This window comes from Plectropomus leopardus, chromosome 10 (assembly GCF_008729295.1).
Source record: "Plectropomus leopardus isolate mb chromosome 10, YSFRI_Pleo_2.0, whole genome shotgun sequence".
In the NCBI taxonomy this organism is placed as follows: Eukaryota; Metazoa; Chordata; class Actinopteri; order Perciformes; family Serranidae; genus Plectropomus; species Plectropomus leopardus.
The window spans coordinates 16,392,051-16,413,262 of NC_056472.1; the positions used below are offsets into that span (position 1 = coordinate 16,392,051).

Sequence of the window (21,212 nt, forward strand, 5' to 3'; positions counted from 1 at the left end):
CCGTGTTAATTACAACTGCATTAGTTAATCAACCCTATGAGTATTGCTAAACTAACATTAGCAACCAAGATATACAATGCAGTTATGAGTTCACCAAACCTTCTTCTTACTGAGTACATACAACCAGCAGTGGAAGTATAGTAATCTGTAGTCTGCCTTCAAATTTAATTTGAAAAGTAGATAAATATTAGCATGAGAATACACTGACAGTGCCAAAAGTATTTTGTGTAGATAATCAGATTATACAAACTAACTAATCTGTGAAATGAATGCATTGAAATAGAACTGCACAGGCACATTAAAGGGACAGTTTATCCCAATATCAAAACTACATATTTTTCCTCTCACCTGCAGTGCAGTTTATCAGTTTAGGCAAGAAAATAGCTTCTTCATGAAACCTTTCAACTGTAAGGAAGTAGGCCTAGGCGTACATTATGATAGCTCACCTAGCACCACTTAACTTGCTATAACATTACACAAACTGCTCACAGCAAGGTCTGTGGATTATCTTAAGTAACCAGGTCATGATTTCTGGTGAGAGACATTGCTATTGTCTTATTTATATGTTTTTTTCTTGCTTTGAGCAACAAAAGTTGAGTGCCATTTAGTTCCCTACACGGAAGAGAAAGCAGACATCTCTATGGCCGATATCGCCAACACTCAACAAAATGCAACACAAACAAAAATGATCCTATAATAATAAATAGCACTACAGGTAAGAGGAAAAACACATTTTGGATTTTTTGGGTGAACAGTTTTTTAAAACTGAATAATGCGAATAAAGTGCTGGTGCCTGAAACTTGTACCTAAGTAAGGTACTTACATGAATGTAAGAAGCTGCTTTCCACCACTGCATACAAGTATGACTCATTTTATATGGATAGAGATATGGCGGTGTGATGGGACCAGATCTAAGTTTGCCTCTGACTATCACACATTATCTCACACTTGACTGAAAGAGTCTTTCCAAACATTGCGGAAAATATGTCTTGTTGCTGTGGGCAGCATCACAGAAACAGGCCTACGGAGGATGTTACAGTGATTGTTTATTTCTTACTAACTGGCTCAGAGGCTGACACGATTGTGAAAAAAGGTAGTAACCATAGAGATATACTTGCCTGTTGTACCATATGACAAGGTGGCTTTTGAATCCCGTGGTATTTTAACTAGATATATGCGTAGAGAGTTGCAAGCAGTGGCACATCTTTATGACTCGGCTCATTACTGAGGCTCACGCTTGTGTACATCATTAACCTTGGGTGGCTCAGACACAGTCATTACGCAGCCAAACAAGCTGCACCCCAGAGCTAGTGCTGCCCTTCTCACTTCACAAGGCATGACACCGCTGGGGCCCCAGCCCCACACTTTTGCCTCAGCACGCAGAGGGAGAGTGTTTCTCCATTCAGCTTATTCCTCTGTCCCCCCACACAGTTCAAAGCCCTCACTTCTCTCTGTTTCTCACCTTTTAATACAATGTCATCGCCGTGAGAAAATCAGCTTAAATCTTCCTCCTCTTCTCTACTTGTTTTCTTGCTGATGCATTTTTTTCTTTGCCCCCCCCCCCCACACCCTATTTTTTAACGCAGGGTCCTATCTGAGCTCAATGGAGCTTAAGTGGAGCGGTTGCGGGGGGTAATAGCAGATCCAGAAAACTGCAGCAGATAATGACAGGGAGTAATAGGGGGCTCTTACTCAGCCTTTTGCAGCCTGGGGCACTCTCTGCTCCACACCTGTCTGTGCTTCCGTAATATGGAGCTCTCCTTAGTCACCTTGGCTGCATGACGAGTCCTCTGAACCTACAAGACAATGTTTAATGCACAGCGGGAATCAGCCCTGTTAGTGTAATAAGCAAACAAATCGCCAGAGTCTTTGCATTTAAATACACTTTAGCCATGACATTTATTTCCTCCTACAAGTAATTGACTTCATCTGGACAGACCTGATTCTGGGTTGCTTTAATGCATCAATTATCTAGACCATTTTACAACAGTGGAAACGTGTAACAACTTTAAAGTGCATAAATCATGATGTTGCAAGGATGGTGAAACATAAAATAGATCATTTTTGTATACTACAGACAAGAATATGTTCCCTTCCTCTCTGTACGTGAAGGACATGTTTGTACAGCCATTTTCCTCAGCCTTTATACCATTATTGTGTCTGTGAGAGGCTCATAAACGCAGGTAATTCAAGCAAAACAGTATCACTGTTAAAGCATGAAAGTAAAATAAACAGCGGCAAATTAAAATAATCAAGTAGAGACATGCGTGACATGCATGAGGCATGTGGAGAGAAGGGGGAGGTAGAAGTCTTAATCTACTCTTATTTGTTTTCTTTGTTCATCATGGAAGAACAAGGCCCTCCTTCAGAGCGCTCCGTGCAGCGATTCATTGTCTTGTATCAGTGTTTTTATACACAGGCCACTGGCTCAGATAATTGTACAAAAGAATATCTCAGATAACTAATATGTGGATACAATCTATATCATATAACAAGGAAACCAAAAGTCATGGTGTTGAATCATGTTGTTGTGATTGTCTATTTGTGAGTCAAGTGCTGCTGCTGTTGTTGTTCGACGATATATATTTACCCTCAGGCTGACGTCCATTCAACAGTTATTGGAATGTACAGTATTCAATATGAAACTAGCTGCTCTGAAAGAAAAGGCCAAATTGAGGAGAAAAAGGCCAAATTGAGGTCATCCTGTGCCCCCTCCAGGCCATGTGTCACAGGTGATCTTAATATGCATTGGCTGTCTAATAAGCACAGCTGGACTCTAAAAACTGTGCCTGGAGCTAAACCTACATCAGCCAATTTCTAGTCTCATTGCCGAATAAACCTATTCCGTTGAATATCCACCTTTATCGATCTTATATTAACTATTAAACCACAGACTGTCCAGTCAGATTCCCATTTCCACTGTTTTAGTGCGCATTACTTATTTATCATTAGTGTCATTCTGATTTAGAGACAATCTATGCCTCCATTTCTTGTATTTATATCTTTGCAAAGTGTTATGTGTCATCTCTTAATCAGGCGCTTGCAGATTTACAGTTTGATTTACTAGGATTATTCCTTATGAGTCAATCACAACCTTGACTTTCATGAACAAAGTAGATGGTATTTTTCAGATCCCTGAAATAACATTTCAGCACAGGGCTCCCAAATTGAAAATGCAGAGTTGAAAAGTTCCAAACGCATTTTCATGGCAATAAATTACAGTGTTTCTCTGCTAGCCAAAATACTTTAATAAAGTAAAAAAATATGTCTGTGCTTGACTATGGAGATAATGTATAAATGCATTGCTCTTATGTCAAAATAGATTGTGTTTACACATTTCTTATTTTATCCTTTTTTTCCCAGCAGACATTTTGGCTCCTATCAGGAAAACAATGGATATTACTAGAAACGTTAATGATAGCTTCATTCTATTGTCTATTCTCATTCATTTACTGCTCCCTGTGTTATAGTCAGCATGGACGTATTATAGGGAAGATGATAGTCAGAAGTTTATTCTATAGAAAGCAGTACACTGAGATTAGTGTCAACATCAGATTGTTTTGCGTCATCACTGACAGGGGTGGAAATCTACAGAGGCCCGAAAATAAGATATCATCAAGATACTTGAGTCAGGATACAATATCATTGCTATTTTAAATGTGTTGCGATATGATGAGCACTGCGATAACATTGTGATTTACTACTTTTTTTCAGCTGCTAACAGAAACCTTTCAGCATCTATTTTAAACTTTGATTAAAAAATGACCAATAAATCTACCTTCTACCTTCTTTTGTTTTGTCTAATATGATAAAGTTTTTGGTCTTTTCATCTCACTTCACTCATATTTATTACAGCAAATTACTGGAATGAAAGACCAACTGATTTTATTATTCTACTAGGCTACCATAAGTTTAATTCATATTTGTAATATTATCAATTTACAAGACTGAAAAAACTGATACTTGACATCCCTGCATTAATACGATATTGCCACACACACAAAAATAAATAAATTAAATAAAAAAAAAAATCACAATACTATGCTGCCTCAATTTTAGTTAGGTGTGGTGTCATCCGACTGTTGATTTCACACCTATAGAGAGCTGCATGTTGCATTGTGTAATTGTAGCAGAAAGTAGTGTACCTGCCATGGGCACTACATTTTTTGTTCAGTTGTGGGATTTTTTCAGGATACACTATATAGAGCAAACATTTCTTACTCAAAATTGTCACACTCAAAAAAATGAAGACAGGTAAATATTAGGGATGAGTGAGTACACCATTATCTGTATCTGTGTCTGTATCTGTTTGACCAACCAAATTATCTGTCTCGATATCCCGAACTTGGAACAGGCAGAGTTTACCTCAGGAGTAGGTTAGGTTTAGATCTGAAATGGGTGGAGTTTGGGTCTACAGAGGGTTGAGTTTAATCTGAGATTGCTGTCTTAAGCCTGACATTAAAACGGGTTGATCAGATGTCATATGTTATGTAAATGTATTATTTACAAGAAAAATATTTACAGAAAAATCTCAGAATAAAGCTTCAGATAATTTTTGAGTAAAACATGAAACAAAGAACTAAATGAGGATTTTCCTTAATCACAAATATGTCTAATGACACATTTTACTTGAATGATACTCATACTTACACTACCTAAAAAGTGCTTCATCTTTACCAGATACTCGTTTCAACTGAGTATTCTGCTCACCCCTTGTAAATAAGTGCACTATCTCAAACAAGGTGTGATTTCTCTCACAGCTCAGGATGCTGAAACTGCAGGAGCTAAATGGAATTAATCCATAATTCATTTCATTATTTACACCTGTGCTTTCCTCTTGTGACATGTCAAAATGTATTCCATGGAAAAGGCCTATTGTAACTGTATGAAAAGTTGGGGTGGTCCTCTTTCAGAGAATTTGGGGAACATTTTTTTATTATAATTTTTTGTCCAGTTCTGCAAAGGAAAAAATCTTAACAAGAAGCAAACATGTTCAGGTTTCATTATCTACAGACCAATGCTGCTGGTCCTTTCCTGGAGAGCAAAAATGATCCCATGCTCGAGGCAACTCTTGGTCAATTATTTACCCTGTCACATCACCAATGGGAGATGCTCAGAAAGCCTGCCTTTCAGCAGGGTGACATAGGCGGCCTTATCTAGGTTATGCAGAGTGCTTGGTTGAAGGAGCCACAGGCAACCATAATGATACTAAAAGGCTTCCACCACAGTTTACCAATTAAAACACCGCAGGTCTAACAGCCTTATCTCCATTGCCCCTAGCATTAACTTTTTGCTCCAATCAGAGTCGGATGACTATGAACTTCAAACAGTTTTATAGAAACCCTGGGCAGCCAAATGAATATTCATGAAACTGGCAAAGCTATTGTGTGTAGTAGCGATATTACTGCTCTGTTTCATGTTGTTGGACAAACTATAAAGGTTATGTAATGCCTGCTTTTATATGGAGTAAAATCCCTTTACAGTATCACAGAGAGTACAGAAAGGTAGACAAATGGAAAGAAATGTGCTATTTACCCTGATTGGACACATGCTGTTTTATCACCTCACATTAAAATCAGCTTTTTGTCAGTTCATGCTCTTCCTGCAGTGGGTAATGAGGACTTTCTCTCTGGGATAAAAAATTCTGTCATTGTGTTGTTGCACATTGTTCTGCATTTTCTGTTGAGTCACCTTATTATTAAATGTAACAGGAATGGATACTATGATAACACTGTTTTTAAGCACAGGCACATTATTTATGATACCCAAAATTTACCTTTAATCCAATTAGATCAGACTCCAGGCGTTTGGCATCAACAATGGCCTGTAGTCTTTTGTATTCAGCCGGTTTGTACTTTGAGCTGCCAAGACCATTTTTCATCCGCAGTGTCAGTTTTTCTGCATGGATGAAAGCAAATGATATGGCTGAATTAGGATCATTGGAATTGTTGAAAAACTCATCACTTTTAATGTCTGAAGTAAAGTCTTTATGCTGACTTCAGCAAAGAATGAAAAAGAGGTAAAGGCAGAGGAAGAGCAGCACTTGAGTGCAAATAGATTGTATGGGTAATTCAGAAATTACTGCAAGAGGGTGAGGTGTGTGTATATGTGTGTGTGTGTGTGTGTGTGTGTGTGTGGTGTGTGTGTGTGTGTGTGTGGGGAGGGGGGGGTTGTAGAGAGCAAACTAACTGTGTCAGATGTTTTTTTTTTGAGTGGTTCAGCTGTGACACATAGAGTCAAGCAGGTGAATAAACAAAAGCAATTCTGCAACTGACAAAAGCATCAACGACCCGTGACAGTACCCGAGGAGACAACATTGGGACTTCAGGTCAAATCTGTTCAACAGATCAATGAGCCACCATGTCACAGGTCAGCAAGGTTTCAGACCCAGCCTCTGCTGACTTACCCAGATCTTCTGGTCTGTAGTTTGTAACGAACGTTTGCAGATCCCTTCCATTCATCACTGCTGAGCTCTAGCTGTGTGCTCTCCAGTGCCTGCAAAATAAAGACATAAATGAGTATCTATGTGAAAATACTTTGATATTGAAGTGAAATCATATTAAATCCAAATCACTTCATGTAAAAAATACAGAGGTTGTGTAAAAAAGTCTGATAACAGACAACATTGCACCTGCACAAGTACCTGACTTTAGTAGGGTCATTCAAAAGATTAACAGGAAGCTACAAGCCAAAAGCAATAAAGCCCATCAAAAGCAACTTTACCATCAAGGTCTACATGACATTGCTGGAAAACCAGTCGGCTCTCACAAGTTTTCATTTTTGTGAGAAGACAGATGGTTCATCCGGTGTGATCAGATATGCTGCTGGAACATCTCTATGTCTCTGTTGCGGATTAAGCTTTGAAAAATTGTAGCTTCACTGGCATTGTGTCAGTTAAAAAGTGCAATATGCAAAAGGTTGGTGTGGAATCAGCATGAGTGGATTTTATCTCTGAGAGAAATGAAAACTGACACTCTGGTCTGAATGCATTATGGACAATTAGGCCTCTTTTTTGAAATGCAGAGGTAAATTATCGCCTTTCACATATTAACGCTGAATGACAAGGTAACACCAAAGGTAAGGATTGAGAGTATAACGGTAGCCATAGTTGGATTACTGAACAGGCCCACCGGCCACAGGCCAAGGGGACTAAATTGTCAGGGGGCCCCACTGGCCTTCACCTGCAATATGTCACTCAAGTTAACACATACCGACCAGGAAGAGACTCAAAATGACTGCAAAGAAACTCTAAAGAGACAAAAAAATAACTAAAAAAATGAGCAAAACAAACCCAAAGAGAAACAAAATGACTACTAAGGGACACAAAATGATAATAGAGAGACATGAGACAACAAAAAAGACACAAAATGACCACAAAGAGACATGGTACTACAAAGAAATGCATAGAGACGACAAAGATAAAAGACAGTAAAAAAAAAAAAAGAGGCAAAACCACCACAATGTCTGTGTCTTATGCCTATATGTAGGAGATGTGGTGAGGCCTTTTACATATTTGGGCCCAGGGAGCCATTGACTCATAATCCAACCATGATATAGCCCAACATTAGCTGCTGATTTTCTTGGGATGATTGCCCATACTTTAAGGTAAGGTAAGGTAAAGTAGATTTATTGGTAATTTTATAAACAAAGTTTAAAAAATGAAATTTAATTGGTCCTTTAAGGATCAGTGTGTAGGATTTAGTGGCATCTAGCTGTGATGACTGCAGATTGCAATCAACTTTTCCTGTGTGCCAAGCGTGAAATCCCAGTTAGGATTCATTCAGTGTTCTTTGTTCAGGAGATTTTAGCCAGGAGCCAAATTATCCACAGAGATCTCTTCCTCTCCAAAACAAATGGACCAGGTGATTAAAACCAGTAAAAACACTGAATAAAGCAGTTTCATACTACAAACAGTGTTTCTCGACACTATTAGGCTCATCATGGAGGGGCAGCTAACTGCAGTGGCCAACAGGAAAATGCAAGTGCTTTGTTCATTTTGGACTTCTGTAGAAAAAAGGCAGTGCAATATGGTTATTATAAGGTAACAAAAACACAATGATTGTCATTTTCACTAAAGAAAATATACTTACTATATTCTATTTCTACCAATACATCCCCCTGAATTATTCACACTGAACCTTTAAGAGGGACGAGAGCTTGCCCAAATTCCTTGGTGGCAACTTTTCAAATGTGAATAGATTTGCTTGTCCTCTATTTTAAAAATTATTTAGCCTTTATTTAACCAGGTTTGTCCCATTGAGATCGAAGATCTCTTTTACAAGGGAGACCTGGCCAAGAATAGCAGCAACACAGTGTTTCAACAACAAATAAAATTCACATAAAAGCACATAGATTTGAGTAACATAGAACAATCAGATAAAAGAGTTGCACACAGACAGCCTGGACTCAATGGATTTCACCATGTTTTAAACGTATTCAAGGTCACCATGTGTTGAAGCTTAAGATCATTTTGTTGATTATTCCACACTGTAGGTGCAGAGATACTAAAAGCTTGCCCCCCCCAAATTCAGTTCTGACTGTGGGCACAAAAAGATGAAAAAAGTCCTGCAAATGGAGATTATGATTCTAATATTTCTTGTACAAAAGGGAAAATAAGTAAGTATGAATTTTATCAACAACTGCTTTGTAAATACAAACACGCCAGTGACTGAGGCTGCATATACATAAAGCAGGCCACTTCCCTTTTGAGTACAAGACACATTGGTGAGTGCAAGATCCACAGTTAGCAATGAATCTCAGAGCCCCATGTAACGCTATCCAGCATTTGAAGACAGTGAGCAGGGGCATTCCTATACAACACACCATAATAATAATCAATCAATAATCAATTATAATTATAATTAATCCATAATCAATGACAGATAAAAAGATTGACTCCACCAATTAACATTTCACACAAAAAAAAAGAAAAGCAATACTTGTTTCTGAAATAAACGCCAAGTAAAACCTTCAACTTATTTAACAACATGCTATGTATGCGCCTTAAAAGACAAATGGTCATCAGTTAAAAGCCCAAGGTATCTAAAAGTAGATACCAGCTCGATTTTTTGACCACTTCTGATTACAATTTTGTCAGACAGTTTTGACTTTCTTGATCTCAACATAGTGAAAAGCATAAGTTGTGGGGGGGTTTTTTTGCATTTTCTATGACAGTAAACTAAAAGGTGTACCTTTGAATATTTAATTGCTGTATGGAAAAATTAAGCACGTCAAACAACAACAGAAATGGTGATAGGCATTTTTCAGAAGCGAAATTATAGTAACAGTTGCTTACAGCCCTACTATAGCCTAGTTTAACACTATTACTGCGGAAACACAAACTTCTACATACACATAGGCAGTTGAGCTGAAGTGTAGCCATGGTTGAATTACTGAACAGACCTACAGACAAAGGGGCCTTAAGTGTTAGGGGCCCCCACTGCCCTTCATCTGCAATATGTCACTCAAGTTAACATGTACTGGCCAGGAAAAGACTCAACATGACTGCAAAAAATCCCCTAAAGAGACACAAAATAACTACAAAAACGAGCAAAACAAACCCAAAGAGAAACAAAATGACCATTAAGATACACAAAACAATGACAGACACAAGACAGCAAAAAAAAGACACAAAATGACCACAAAGACACAGAATATGATTACATAGAGAACCAAAACAACCAGAAATTATCCAAAATGACCACAAAGAGACACAGCACCTCACAAAATGGACAAATATGGGCAAACTAAGCATGTCAAAACACAACAGAAACGGTGGTAGACATTATTCACAAGCGAAATACTAATAGTTACTTACATCCCTTCTGTAGCCCAGTTTAACAGTATTACTGGGGAAACAAACTTCTACATAAACTGAGGCAGCTGAGCTGACGCGATATCATATTGGAGGAGTTGTTTTATCACCTTGTCAGTTAGCTTACGCTAGCAAGGTCTACAGTGAAGTCATACAAATGGATATATGGCAAATACCATGAACAGGAGCACTTGCAAGTTTTTAAAGAGCCTTGTATGTAAATAAATGTAACACACGTTTTTGCTGTGTTAGAAAAATGAACATTTAACCCACTAAACTCTAGCTTACCTTGTGTTATTCCTCTCCGTACGCTGTATAGGTTGACAAAAATTTGTAACCAAGGGAACTATCCTCTCTTCCGTCATTGGTTTATTCAACAACGCGAACCTCCTGTGTAACGCCCCCTTCCCCCTTCGCAGCCAATCAGGAGTGCGCATCGCTTTCCCACATTCCCACTGACGTCATGCACGCTCGCATTGCCTGGGACTGCTGGTGGAAGCAGGGAGCAGCGGAAAGGGTCGCCCTCTTCTTCTCGACTATGGAGGCGCGTTTCACTCTTCTTCCACATGCATGGGACTAAACGACGGGACTTTACCGATGAAGTTACACGTTCCGACGTAGATCCGAGCCGCAGCTCAGCCAGCGGAACAACAGTCCTCCCAAGGTATTTAATTGCTTTTTTCGGCTCCTTCACTAACTGCAGAATAACTGAGGGAAAACGTAGGAAAAAAATAAAAGCATCTGTGCGCGAGGCAGGAGGAGACTCAGAAAGTCTTGAATTCACTGAGTAAAGAAAGTGTTTTTTTCGTTGGTGTGTGGCACAAGGCAAACTTCTTTTGGCTTCCTCACAGCGGGAGTGAATCTAATACTACGCTAATCTTGATCTTGTGACCGACAACAACGCACACCTTTTGGGGGGACCTTCACGTCCTCGGTACCTAACCGTTGGGATGAAAACTTCGCTGGCTGACGTAGAAAAACTGTTTCGGCGTTAGTTTTCTCGGCCCTTAAAATGCTCACTTTTCTCTGATATTGTCCTTGAAAGCGTGTCGCTAAGTGGTGAAGGAAAAGGCAGGTGAGCTTAGAGTGTGGGAATCTCAGGAATGCGAGGTCGCCGTGGGGCGGAGATCCCGACTCTGCTCCCGCAAGATAAGCTTACCTTTACCCCGCACGTTCACTCGCTACATTCAGCCATATTTAATGACCCTAATCTGCATTTTAAGCAGGGGCGTTTCTTCTAACGAGCCCCCGTGGCTGTATGTTATGTGTCACTGCTTTGCATTGCGCAAGAATAACCTGTCTTTTAGGACAAGATGGACTCACCTTTTATTGCCCCGGAAGCTTATCAAAGAAGTAGTCAAATTACCCAATGCATTCAAGAGCAGCCCTCTTTCAGCCTGATTAATTAGACAGGAAGGGTGAAGTCAGGTAATGTGGGACATCAGGTCAAATGGGACAAAAAAGGTTTTACATCTTAGGCTCTTAAAATATTAGCAGCCAGTCACCAAACATGCTTTTGCATCATTATTACAGATGCCCTTTACATTAAACAGTCTTTTTTATATAAATAACTAGGATGGGCAGAGCAAAGAGTCAAAAAATCACTGGCATTTTGATTATCTCATTAAGAGAACTGCTGCTAAAATCAGCCTGCCTATTATTATATTGATATTGGCTTTAAAATGATAAGTCAAAATAGGCCAACACGCTGATTTCCACTGATATGATTAACTAATTTTTTTTTCTTTTTTTTTGACAAAGTGAACAGATACAAAACATCAATCCTAAGTAAATGTTTTTTCTTATTTTGCACAATGAATGAATATTACATACACTGAAAAGCGTCTCCATCTGCAGGTGGGCCATCACCATAAGAGTATACATAGTATGGTGTTAACTCCACTACAGAAGAAATTTGACGATAAAAAATTAAGTGGGGATAAAAAATGGATCTATAGATATCCGTTATCAGCCAATTGAGCTGTTTTTATATCAGCATATCGGATATCAGCAAAATATTGTGCATCTCCAAAGGGTCCTACAACATAAATAGTTGTAGGACTTTGCATTTCATTAAATGTTTGACTTATAAACTCAAAATTTCACAATACATCTAAATTTTTTATGAGAAAGGGTTTTGAGTGTGTACTCGATGTATTCAGGTAAAATGTACCTAAATGTACCTAAATGGACTAAAATGTACCTAAAATCTAGGTAAAATGGCCCATTTTTCTACAGTGAAACCAGCATGTTTTTAGATAACTAGTTGCCATAAATTCATGATTTATGCTATTATGTGCCAGTCTGTCATATTATAGACATTTTTAGTATTTTTGTAACTTACAGAATATGATGCAGTGAGTCCATGTCAGCCACAATAGTCCAGAATTAGCCAAATTATTAAACAAATGCAAGTGTACAAACATGTCCGTTGAAGACAATATGGCACCAAGGAAACAGATGGCGAAAGAACCAGGAAAGCATGGCAGAAAAGTTGGACAATCTTTTTAGTAAATAGCAACAGGTTACATGACTGATTTCATGAACTAATGACTGAAGGGATAAATGGATTTAACTATTTAAAAATCAAACAAACATGATTGTCCCATTTTACCTGAACATATCAATGGAGTGCAGTAGGCTTTCTCGACATGTTTGGAGGTCCAGAGTTTCAAAATTATTTCACTTAACAACATATTTTTCTTCAAAGAAACAGAGTAGAGAACCATAACAAGTTCTAAAAGTAACACTTGGGGTAGTATTTACAGTTTTAGTTAGTTTTCTTGCCAATCTACCAAAAGTTTCTTAAATTACCTGACTTCACCCCAGTCGAACTCACTCAGGATTTATACCCTTTTAAAGAGGCACATGCCCATTATCATGTCCCAATTTGGTTTAATACATAGGTCTAATTTTAAATGCATAATAGTATACCTATCTCACATAAGCCCTTTGCTCAGTCTTCAGATCATATTTCTAATTAACTAGTCTGTATGAGATGCCACTCTAATCTCAGTGGGAGAAATGTCATAGCATGGGGAATAGAGACTTTGCCATTTACCTTAAAGGGAAACACCAATTAAATTAAAAATTCCAACATGTTATTTCTGTGGTCTAAGAAAGTTCAATCAATATTTGTGAACATGAGCTACATTCTCTCAAAGCCAGAAACTAGAGGTCTTAAACCTGTGATGTCATCAACTTTAAAACCTGGAGCTGCTCCAGTGACAATGAATGGGAGCCTGATTTTGTACATAATGTTTGCTTTCTTTTTTAAACCCAAATGAGCTATATTCTGTTTTTGTGTTCTCAGTTATGAAACAAAAAATATACTTGGGACATTCTAGAGGTGCACAATAATATCGGCATGCCATCGGTGGCTTTGAAATCCACATTGGTCTTTTACAAACATTTCTGACAATATGACAGGCCAATATGATGATGCTCTTAATACGCAACTTTAGTTAGTTGAAATAGGTTAAATTTGCCCTGGTTTTGACAATTGCCAGGACTGTCTCAAGGAGAGAATCTCCCAAGCCTGTTACAGTGGGAGGAATTTTACAGTTTTGTTGCATTATATAAAAAGAAATGTGGCATATTTACACAAAACCTCGGTTAAAGTAGTTTGATTGTTTTGCCAAGTGAATACATACATTTTGAAAGGCACTGTATTTTATGTCTGCATCTGCCAGTCACTCGTCACTGTAAGAGTAGGCGTAATATCTTAATCGCACTGCTGGAAGGACTTGATGTTCTCTGCAATTAGGTGGAAAACATATGTGCATGTATTGGTGTTGGCATCCACAATAGCACAATTGGCCAAAATGAGTAAGAAAATATCGGCAAATCAGATATCGGCAAAAATCTAATATCATACATCCCTAGAACATTCTCCTGGGTCCTCTCAGTGTAATCTGTAACATTTTTCCCAATTCACTGTGTACGGAGCAGCTCCAGACTTTATACCCCATGACATCACAAATTCAAGTTTTAACTCTGGTTTTTGGATTTGGGAGAAAGTCTTTCACGTTGACTAATATTTTTGGACTGTCTTAGGACCATGGGAATAGAATGTATGCATTTTAAAAATGTGCCTAGTTCCACTTTGAATCCATCTGTGTCATTTTAGAGTCTGGATATAACAGGAAAAGAAACACATAGACTGAAGAAGCGGTTATTAATTTTGTCGTGATAGCTATTCACCAAAGGTCATCTTACCCCTATTATCGCATGAAAGATGTTGGAAGCGCCGCTTCAAGTCTCCCTAGTTGCCATGCAGGTGTGGAAAGGTTATCTGCCTGCATCACTGATGTGGCCACAGTGCAAGTTTTTATTACAGCCAACAGTGGACATGCATAATGGCAAATGAGATCATACGTGAACTCTCTCTCACACTCGCTCAATCACATGCACACACTGAAGAGGAATCGCTAGGTTGCTCCCCTCGTGATTCACATTACCGCACAAGACACACATTGCCACACAGCTGACAGCTATTGAGAGTGGTTCACTGTGGAATTGAAAGAACAGCAGGACGCTGGTTTGAAGAGTCAGACGCTCCCTCTGTTTTGTTTTTTCGGGGTTTTTTTTCAGAGTACTGCGTGTACTCTAAACAGTGACACTGTGTTTGGCACAAGGAGAGAGGTTTTAGCAGGTCAGACATTGTGCCAACTTGTTGTCAATTTCATTTGTCATGCTCCATGTTGTCTGCCATCAGATAGTGATGCATGAAACTTTCTGTATTTGATATTGCGAGCACTATTACATGTAATAAAAAGTGTTGTTTGCACAAGGAACAACCTTGTGCCCCAGTAGGCAAAAACACAAACAGTTGCAAAAGGCCTTTTGTGTGTTCTTCATGGTGAGATCTTTTTAATGGGAACTGACAACAGTTGAATAGTTTAGCGCCCTTTGGCGGGCCTCTCCTCCTTGTACTTTTTTCGCCCCCTAATTCTGGCCTGACATCAAGGCTTAAGCCCTCGCCCCTATGTTACGTGTCAGATTTGCCTTTTTTCTATTAAGATCAAAAAGTCCCCCCCCCCCCCCTCCTTTTTAAGAAAGAGAAAGTTTTTCCAGTCTTTGCCTCGCAGCTCGAATGCCTGGAAACAAAACAGTTATTCGCCTTGTGTCTGTCCGTATGTATTTAAAGTAAAGTGCTGAAGTATCAACCTCTTCCCTCAGCCAGTCAAGAGAAGGTCAGCTACCCTTGTGCACAATTCAATCAAGTGCTCTTAAAAGAGCTTTTACTGAGTGGCAGTCAGCTTTTAGTGTTTATTTACTCTGTAACCAACCCTTGAATGTATCTTTTATGATATCAGTGTATTCATAACATAAATGCAGAATTTATACAGATACAGATGTACTGTTAAGGCTTACAAGTGGGAATTATGATTGCCCGTCCATGTGTTCATTTCACTTTTTCAATGATCTTTCATTTCAATGATCTTTTATTGGATTGTTTGCATAATGATGCAGATTTGTTTAAAAGTGTTAGTGATACTCAATACGTACATTTTTCTTTTCTGGAAAGGTCTCTCAGCTTCTATAGTGTGGCTTCAATGTGAGATGATAATGATAGTTCATTGTCAGATTCTTTTTTCATCAAATCGTAGCTTCTTTCCATTCCATATTTGCATGGTGTGGCCACAAGAGAGTCAATCTTCCTCTCCTGCCTCCCTCAAGAAAAAAAAAAAACATGTAGCAGAGTAGGGAATTTCCATTGTGAAACATTAAAATCTGTCTCTGTTCTATCACCCTAGAGACTGAAGGAATAAATGAGCAGGCCAATTATTTAAAAAAAAAAGCTTTTTTTAATATCTAAAATAAATTGTGAAGATTTAACAAATTATTAATATGCTGGAGGATTCCTAACTGCCATACTGTTAATTTTGACTCTGCAGCATTTTTACATTAGGCATGATTAACTATAATTTGTAAAAAATTAAACTAATTAAAGAAGAATATACTGCTTGTATTCAGTCTTGCAATGGCTTGCGTAGGTAAGCCTTGACATCTGCGGCTGCATGGCTGATTGTTGATCTAACTAGATATGTAGATAGATTCCTGAAAGAGCCCCAGATTTTATGCTTTGGTTGGATCCCGGACAGCTAAAGATAATACAGAACACAAAGCATGTCAGCGCTTTCGGAGATTAGGTGCACAATAGATTTTTGTCCAGTAAAATAGCCCTCCATGGGCCCGACATGCTGAGTCTGAAAGACTGCCCCTCGTCAGTGTCTGCTATGTGGACAGCAGCAGCGAAGGGACACAGCTTTTCCACTGTTTCGTGCTCCACATGCGGCCTTACTAGTAGAGTCTTCCTGCAAGCTCGCTGCTCAAACAATCCCATCTATCTAAGGCTGTGTGGCTACAGAATATTACCTCAACAGGGCACATAATACCTTGTTGAATATTTCAAAGTGCTACTCACATTATCGCCCTGGGCGAAAGAAAGCTCTCTCTTTACTGATGGTGAAAGGAGGAGTGGTACAGAGTCCATCCCAGCGGAGTGCATGACATAATAAATAAGCACCACTGAAAACGCCATCGCTGCCTCTATAGTCATAAAAACATGTCACCACCCGGAGTGACGCTTAATGTGAATAGTGAATTTTGAGTCAAATACCATAGTGTTGTGATAACTCAAGTCATACACATGGAGCTTTTGATTAAACTGAGGGCACTCCTACATGTTTGTATTGCAGCAACTAGGCTCCACCAGTTTTATTGGCCGGTATTAGGAAAATAAGATGACAGTCACTGTTGGCCAATGTTTTCCTGTTGTGTCACATCAATTTTGCGCAGGCTAAAAAGCAGGGCCTGAGACTAACGTCACCTGGGGAGCAATAAAAATGTGTTTGGTATGACCAGAGTTCTTCCCTGGGACGCCTTCGGGGGGAAAGGATGCAGCAAACTTACCACTGACGCGTCAGGGGATGCCACCTTATTGTTTCCCTGATAATGCTAACATTGTGAGCAACAAATCCAAGATGAATAGGCAGTAAGAAAGCTAGTTGTGTTAGCTGTTAGAAGCCGGTGGCCGTAACTAACTGCTAGTGGAATTTGCTTCTTGTAACATTATTATGATTTTAAGCTTTATTCAGTAAAAATGAGTTTTGGGGTGAAGGTAAAATATAATGGTATTATGAAGTGTTTAAATGTAAAATTTAGTTTGGGGTGAGTAACTTGAATAAATACTGTTGTTTAAAGACGGCATTATCCAATTTCATGCATCCCTAGAACATGCTCCTGGGTGCTCTCGAATTGCATCTACTGATTTTTTCTGTTATTGATTTGTGTACCATTTATTTTTGTTTAATTGATTATTTAGTCTATGACATGTGAGAACATAGTTTAAAATTGCCAGCACAGTTTCCCAAGGTGACAACTTGAATTGGGATGTTTTGTTTGGCCAACGTCTTACAATCACATGTTCATTTTCAATGATATAAAATTATTACATTATTGTATTTTTGTAGAAAAATCAGTGCCAGCAAATAATTAGTATTTTTGTCTTGATCAGTGACTCAAACAATTTTCTGTCAATTGTCCGATCAACTTATGACTTATTGTTTCAGCACATGAGCTACAAGCATGAGTGCTGTGTGCTTCTTGTTAAAGACTTTTTAAAAACTCAAATAGCTTGTTTGTGGGATCAGGTATCATCCCTGAGTGGTATGTGAGTGCACTCTGTGGCTGGATTTAGTCTGAAGGTGAAGGCATCTCCCCAACGTCATGTTACATTCAAGTGACCACGAACATTTCGCCTGTTCCCAGACTATAAGTGAAAGCTGAAACAACGTGAAGGACCTGTTTGCTTCACCTGCTTCCATAAAACTGCTAAGAAGCAGGAGATTCACTCTTTAAATGTCAAGGCATTTAAAAGTGTGCTAAAGTAGAATTAACTCTTGAGAAGGGGAGTTGTTGACATTGGAAATGAACAAATACAGTTCAAGCACATGACATTTAAAATGGCATTTTTTTGCATTTGGTCGTGGAGTTGTGAGGCAGGTGTGGGCCATGTGATATCAAAGCTTATACTGTATCTTTTCTTTCTCCATTCTTTCTCTTTTCTTTTCTCCATAACTTGATATTGTGACATCAAAGCTTTAAAAACCTGTAGCCTTGAGGCAATAGTGCACAAATTGATACAACAAGACACTGGTCTTTAAGTTTTCTTCACTGTCTAGAACAAAGCTTAGTTAGCAGATCTACCCCAAGAGACAGAGCAATATCCCAGAATAACCAGCGTTTTTCTGTCTAATGTCTAAAGTGTTTGTTTCACAAGAGAAACTATGCAACTACCAGTTTACAAACCCATTCAACCTGTTAAAGGGCTCATTTTCGTCTCAGGAAGAACTGCTTTTCTGGCATCCAAAGTGCACTTTCCTCTGCATGCACCACTAGCTCTGAACAATGCCAAAGACCACTTATTTTGGGATGGACATTCACTCCCAGGTGCTCACACATCATTTAAGTTCCTGTTGCAGCCTAAATAAACCCAGAGATGCAGAAAAGGCATCACTCAAACATAGAAGCAGAGGCGGATAAGAAACAGCATATAGTTTAGTCATACATTGGCTAAAAGATAAGATTTACAGAAGTATCTCTATATGATGAACATGTTAGTATCCACATGTGTAGTCTGTTGCACCCCGAGGATATAAATTCTAGACAATACCTCAGATAAAAAAACTCGTGCTCCTCTGCACAACTGCAAAGTCATACACGTCCTCCATGAATCATGACAGAGTACAACTAAAGGGGGAATTTATTTCACCCAACTTGTGGGATGTGATTTATTTTTTCAATTAAACCCCCTTTGATAGATTATCCATATGGTGCCATCTAACAGGAACCCTACATTCCCTTCAGTACGCAGTGACACTGCAGTCTGAGATATTTGCTTTTTTGTCAGTCTGTGTAAGAGTCCCAGGATTTTTTTTAAACTAAGCCAACAAATTACAAAAGTTAAGATATCCAACACAGTGTTCCTCACCTGAACTAAGTCATTGTTTTAAAGGCCAGCTGGTGCTGGTTGACTGATCTGACATTTATTTAAGTAACTACATTCCCTCTCTTTCTGCATCATGGTTCATTGCATGCCAATGTCCTGATGGTTTAGGTAGGAAGTGATTTTTTTTTACACATCTCACTTACTCCAGTTATTACTTTGGTTCTTCAAGGTTTCTTGTCAGTTGAATTACCCCTGTATGTTTGATCTTGAAGGCATTCTTCTTTTCCTTTCAGTTCATTTTGAATTCAGACGATTTTATTGTTAAACATCATCAGGGAATGTGTGAATTATCTATTTCTGTATTACAAAGTAACAGTCCTTGGCACCTGGCCATTCTTGCCTAACTTTTCTCAAGCAATCTCTTTTGAATGGAGTAAGCAATTGTCACTGAAATAATCAACCTAAAGGGGCTTTCACATCAGGGACTCGGGCCAGGACTCAAGTGCACTTAACCCCAAGTCCAGTTGATTTGATTAGTGTGAACACTGTGCACTGTATTCGAGCATGGTGGGCTGAGCTGTGGCCGACCACTTGAAAAGGCGGTCTCAGTGTGGTTCATGTGTACTACAGTAAAGTACACATCAGGTGTGAACTAGGGATTGACCAATATTGGTTTTTCAGGGCTGATACAGATACTGATTATTAGTAGTTAATGAGACCATCATTTACAACAAAAATGAAAACTTTCTTTCAGTATTTAGAATTTGGAACATAACAAACTCCAACACAAAACTTTGTTTAAATGCCTTGAGCAAATGTTTTTTCAAAACTGAAACTTTCAGCATCATATACAGCAAGTTCCCTGCAACTTAAAAAAAAGTCAGTTGAAAGTTTGAATAAAAAATGAATAAATCAAAATAGCTCCCTGAGATTTTACAAAGTAAAAGTTTGCCCCTTGCTGCCACTTCCTTTGCGCTTTTTAATAATTTTATCGGTGATCATAAAAATAAAATACAGATACAGATAATCCGCAAAATGACAAATATCAGCCCCAATAATCGTCTAGGCCGATATTCTGCTGACTTCTAGTGTCAATGGCAACAGAAGTGGTCTGCCATTTAATGCGATTGCAGTGACTTTTTAACCAGTTATGAAATGGTTTCAATTTAATACTGATACTTTTATATCAGGTTAGAGTTGGGTACCGAAACTTGTTGTCAATATGGCACCGGTTCCTATACGACCAGTACTTACCTGACCGAATTATAACGCAGATTTCAGTGTCTCATTTTAGTGCCAGGCCTTGTAAATAATGAGACAGAGAGAGAGCGAGAAAAATAGAATGAGTGTGTGTGTGTGTGTGTGTGTGTGTGTGTGTGTGTGTGTGTGTGTGTGTGTGTGCGTGCACATACACATACACACACACACACACACACAGGTGACAGTGAGGCTGCAGTGAGCAGAGCAGAGAGTATGAAGTGAACTGTAGCAGTGCAGTCAGTGTGTGAAGTTTAGCTGTTTTTCAGAAAATAAAAATGCTACAATTCCTTAAGATCCAAGACAAGCTCCAGTGTCTCACTTGTCACCTGATGATTAAAGTGAGGGGGCTAGCACCGAAGTTAGCGAGCTAAATTACCCTCACAGGTTACCTTAAGGTGAGCTGTCCAGGTGGACTTGCTTTTCTAATGGTAACCACTCCTGAACAGAGAAATATCTGTTTGCTGAGTCTCTCCTGAGTTAGTGAGGCAATTACAGATCCCAAATCAAAATTTATGTTGCTATTAGTAGTCCTGTAACTGTAATTTAGTGTTAAATTATTGAAGTTTGGTTTTATTTATAAGGTGAATTTGTGAAAAATGCTTTGTATTTTTCTCTTTCTCTCTCTGTGTTGAGGAGGTCAGATTAAGCAGATGCTAGGCCACCTGCTGCAGCAGCCCAACCAGCCTGAGGTGTACAGAATTATAGATGAGGTTTTCTCTTCTCAGGACTTGGAGAGATCGCTTTCCAACCTGCAGGCCAAAAAGTGACAAGTTGTAAATACCCTGTTGGAATTCTTCTGGTTATTTCAGCCAGCTTAATTTAATAAAAATGTTGTTAGCATCGTGGCATTTGTAGTTTGAGCTGTTAAATTAGCAAAGTTGTTAACATAAAACTGGGGTCACGTAATGTGAGAAAGACTCAGATGCAGTGACTTGAGGTGTACCAGAGACCATTATGCAAACTTTCAAGAGGCTTTAGAAAAACTGGAAACTAAAAGCAACAATTTTTGCAACAAAAAATGTGATATAATTTCTACTTTTTAGTTACATGGTTGCAGACAGCCAATTTAACTCCATTTGTTACCTAAAGCCTCATGTTTTAAGTACACAGTTCTGATGGAGATATCATGATAATGCAATATAATGCAAAATATCTGCAACAGCCAGTGGTGGGATTTAAGTG

At 38.7% G+C, this 21,212-nt stretch overlaps 2 protein-coding genes across 4 annotated transcripts in view; one reads left to right on the forward strand and one right to left on the reverse strand.

Moving 5' to 3' along the window:
* The window catches only part of LOC121949109 (coiled-coil domain-containing protein 148-like), a 36,772-nt gene extending 25,611 nt beyond the window's left edge, over nucleotides 1-11,161 (reverse strand). Inside the window, exons 1-4 of one of the 2 annotated variants that reach the window (XM_042494712.1) lie at nucleotides 11,138-11,161; nucleotides 6,407-6,495; nucleotides 5,777-5,898; nucleotides 1,693-1,796 (exon numbers count right to left, since the gene is read on the reverse strand). In XM_042494712.1, coding sequence (XP_042350646.1) covers nucleotides 1,693-1,796; nucleotides 5,777-5,898; nucleotides 6,407-6,461 — 281 coding nt within the window. In that variant the 5' untranslated portion in view covers nucleotides 6,462-6,495; nucleotides 11,138-11,161. Of the gene's footprint in view, nucleotides 1-1,692; nucleotides 1,797-5,776; nucleotides 5,899-6,406; nucleotides 6,496-10,102; nucleotides 10,202-11,137 lie in introns of those variants that run through there. The other variant, XM_042494710.1, reaches the window with a different exon arrangement.
* Nucleotides 10,311-21,212, forward strand: part of pkp4 (plakophilin 4) — a 119,128-nt gene continuing 108,226 nt past the window's right edge. For both annotated transcript variants that reach the window (XM_042494706.1, XM_042494708.1), the window contains exon 1: nucleotides 10,311-10,478. The gene's annotated coding sequence lies outside the window, so the exon portion shown is untranslated. The remainder of the gene's footprint in view (nucleotides 10,479-21,212) is intronic.